This window comes from Arachis hypogaea, chromosome 15 (assembly GCF_003086295.3).
Source record: "Arachis hypogaea cultivar Tifrunner chromosome 15, arahy.Tifrunner.gnm2.J5K5, whole genome shotgun sequence".
NCBI classification, from domain to species: domain Eukaryota; kingdom Viridiplantae; phylum Streptophyta; class Magnoliopsida; order Fabales; family Fabaceae; genus Arachis; species Arachis hypogaea.
The window spans coordinates 29,269,961-29,272,487 of NC_092050.1; the positions used below are offsets into that span (position 1 = coordinate 29,269,961).

General features: G+C 33.8%; 1 protein-coding gene across 1 annotated transcript; it reads right to left on the reverse strand.

Moving 5' to 3' along the window:
• Window positions 1-608: 608 nt before the first annotated feature.
• Window positions 609-2,179, reverse strand: LOC140179182 (uncharacterized). Its single transcript, XM_072217839.1, has 4 exons — window positions 1,828-2,179; window positions 1,558-1,613; window positions 1,033-1,449; window positions 609-947 (listed from the first exon to the last, which is right to left on the reverse strand). The coding sequence occupies exons 1-4, from the start codon at window positions 2,177-2,179 to the stop codon at window positions 609-611; spliced, it is 1,164 nt and encodes a 387-aa protein (XP_072073940.1).
• Window positions 2,180-2,527: the final 348 nt, after the last annotated feature.

Consider the following 2,527-nt stretch of genomic DNA (forward strand, 5'->3'; position numbering starts at 1 on the left):
ATTTAAGACTAAAAAACTATATATAGACACTAATTAAATATGATTTGTAATATTATAAATTATTTTTCATGCATTTTTTTGTTCGTGTGATTTATTTAATTTAATAAATTGCCAATATATAAAAACACCTAGTATATCCGAAAAAAAATAGTGATGGTCACAGATGAAATAATATAGAAGTAGTGTAAATTAGGTACCTTGAATGTCCATTACTGATTTCTAACGACCACTTATGAAAAATTTGCTAAACTTAGTTCAATCTCCAATTTAACAGATATTAGTTGTATCCAACGTTAATATTTTAAATTTTGAACTTTAACTCATACTTATTATTTTGAAAATTTAACTAAAACAATACTTTTCATTATTTATTTTCTTTCATGTCTTGAATATTAACTCATCCTTATTAGCAGAATAAATACAGCATGCATGTTACATGTTTTGAAAAAATTGGAAAATAATAGGAAAAACTTATTAGTTACCTGGATTGTCAAGTAGTCTTCTTTGCCTATGTGGTATGTCATCACATAAAATAGACCACGTCTGTTCCCAAACATGCTCTGGTGAATCCATTGAATTAGAAAATAGAAGTGTTGCAAAAAGTTTTCTCAAATATGTTCCTGATCCCAATGATTAGCTTCCTTTATAGCATCAACATATTCCTTATCATTATCTAGAAGGCCGCGGGCGTAACATGCATCTTTGAATGTAGCATACATGACACCATCTAAAGTCCTGATCTCCTCATATGATGTCGCTCCCTTGACGTAGTTGAGCAGAAGTCTTAAATAATAACTTTTACCAGATCTTGGAGGAACATAGAAAATCCTTCCAATAACAGAATGTGATTTTCGAGGCAACTGCATCCTTTCATTCGCCTTCCACACAAACTTTGTAGGTAGTTCTACATACGTTAGTGATCTCGCTTCTATGTAGTCCTTATTTGCCTGAAACCATCCTAGGAACATGGACTCCTTTACAGATGCTTTTTTTTATCACATAATCTAATTTTTCATGATCTTTAAATATTACATTCTGTTCATCCGATAAGTGGAAGCCTAATCTCATAACTGATTTATCCCTATACTGTATGTTAAATCCGAAAATTCTCCAAGCAGCTTCACATGGAGATATGTACCTACAGTCATAATACATACTGACCTCATCATATTCATCCAGTTCAGCACTCTCTATTGCACTCTTATAGAATGAAGCTATTATGCGATCATAACCTTTGTTGACATATTTGAACAAATACTTAATTAATCTTGATTGGTTATACCACTCCACATTTATGTGAGCATCGTATCTCATCAGCAGTAGCCTATTGTGCGGAACGACATAATGGTTATCAAGATCGACGCCTGACTTGTTAGTAGTACTTCCATCCTCCCTGCGTCTATATACTGGGTAGCCATCATCATCAACTGTTGTGCACTCCACGAATCTCTTAGGAAAGTGACGAATACATTTACCATTCTCCATACATGGTGAATTTTTCCTAACAAACCCACATGGTCCATGCATCATGTGCTTTTATACTGCTTAAAAGTATACAGGATCTATATTCTTATCAGGTATCTCAACTGATATAATTTTATCAATGTCCTCAGCTGTCGGAAACTTGTATTGTGTAAGAATAAAAGTATATGTGCGTGTGGTAATCCTCATTTTTGGAACTCAGTTGTGTACACAAGTGCAACATCAATAATTTTCACATATCAGTTTGACCTAATAAAAATCACAACCTTGGCAAATTGTTTCATGCAAAAATGGTATCTAATTCTTCATCTTAAAAGTCTTAATAGTTATTGATATCAGCTTTACCTGCAGAGACTCTACCAAAAATTTTGTTCACTCTGATGTCTTTAATTAATATATCCAGTTTAGCCTTGAATGCCCTACAAACTATGTCAGGTCTGTCCTCTGCATTTAATTCTCCATTCTTGATAATGTCTTTGACCTCAGGCCACTTGGAGTTGCATGTGAATCTAATGAAAAGATCTAGATAACCAACTACCTTATATATTGCTATTGCATCTTGGTAGTTCTGAATCATATACCTTGGACCTCCCGTGAACGAAGATGGCAATATAATACGTTTGCCGCGCGATGATGGAGTTGTTTCCCCACTAAGAACTGCTTCCTTTATTCCCTTATACATCTTGATAAACCCCATTTGTAGGGTTTATCTTGTGCTTGATTTAGGGGATTTTATAACCTTTTACCCACATTTATTCAATGAAATAGCATGCTTTCATGATTGTCTCCTAATTTGTACTTAAGAGTGAAAACATGCTTTTGAGGTCTTAAAATAGCTAAATTTAATTCACCTTGATTCTATTAGATGCCTTGATATGTTTGTTAAGTTATTTCAGGTTTAGGAGGCAAAGATTGGATCAAGGAAATGAAGGAAAAAGCATGTAAAAAAGGAGAACTCATGAAGAAATGAAGAAATCGCAAAAGTTGTCAAGCTGACCTCTTCGCACTTAATCGACCATAACTTGAGCTACAGAGGTCCAAATGA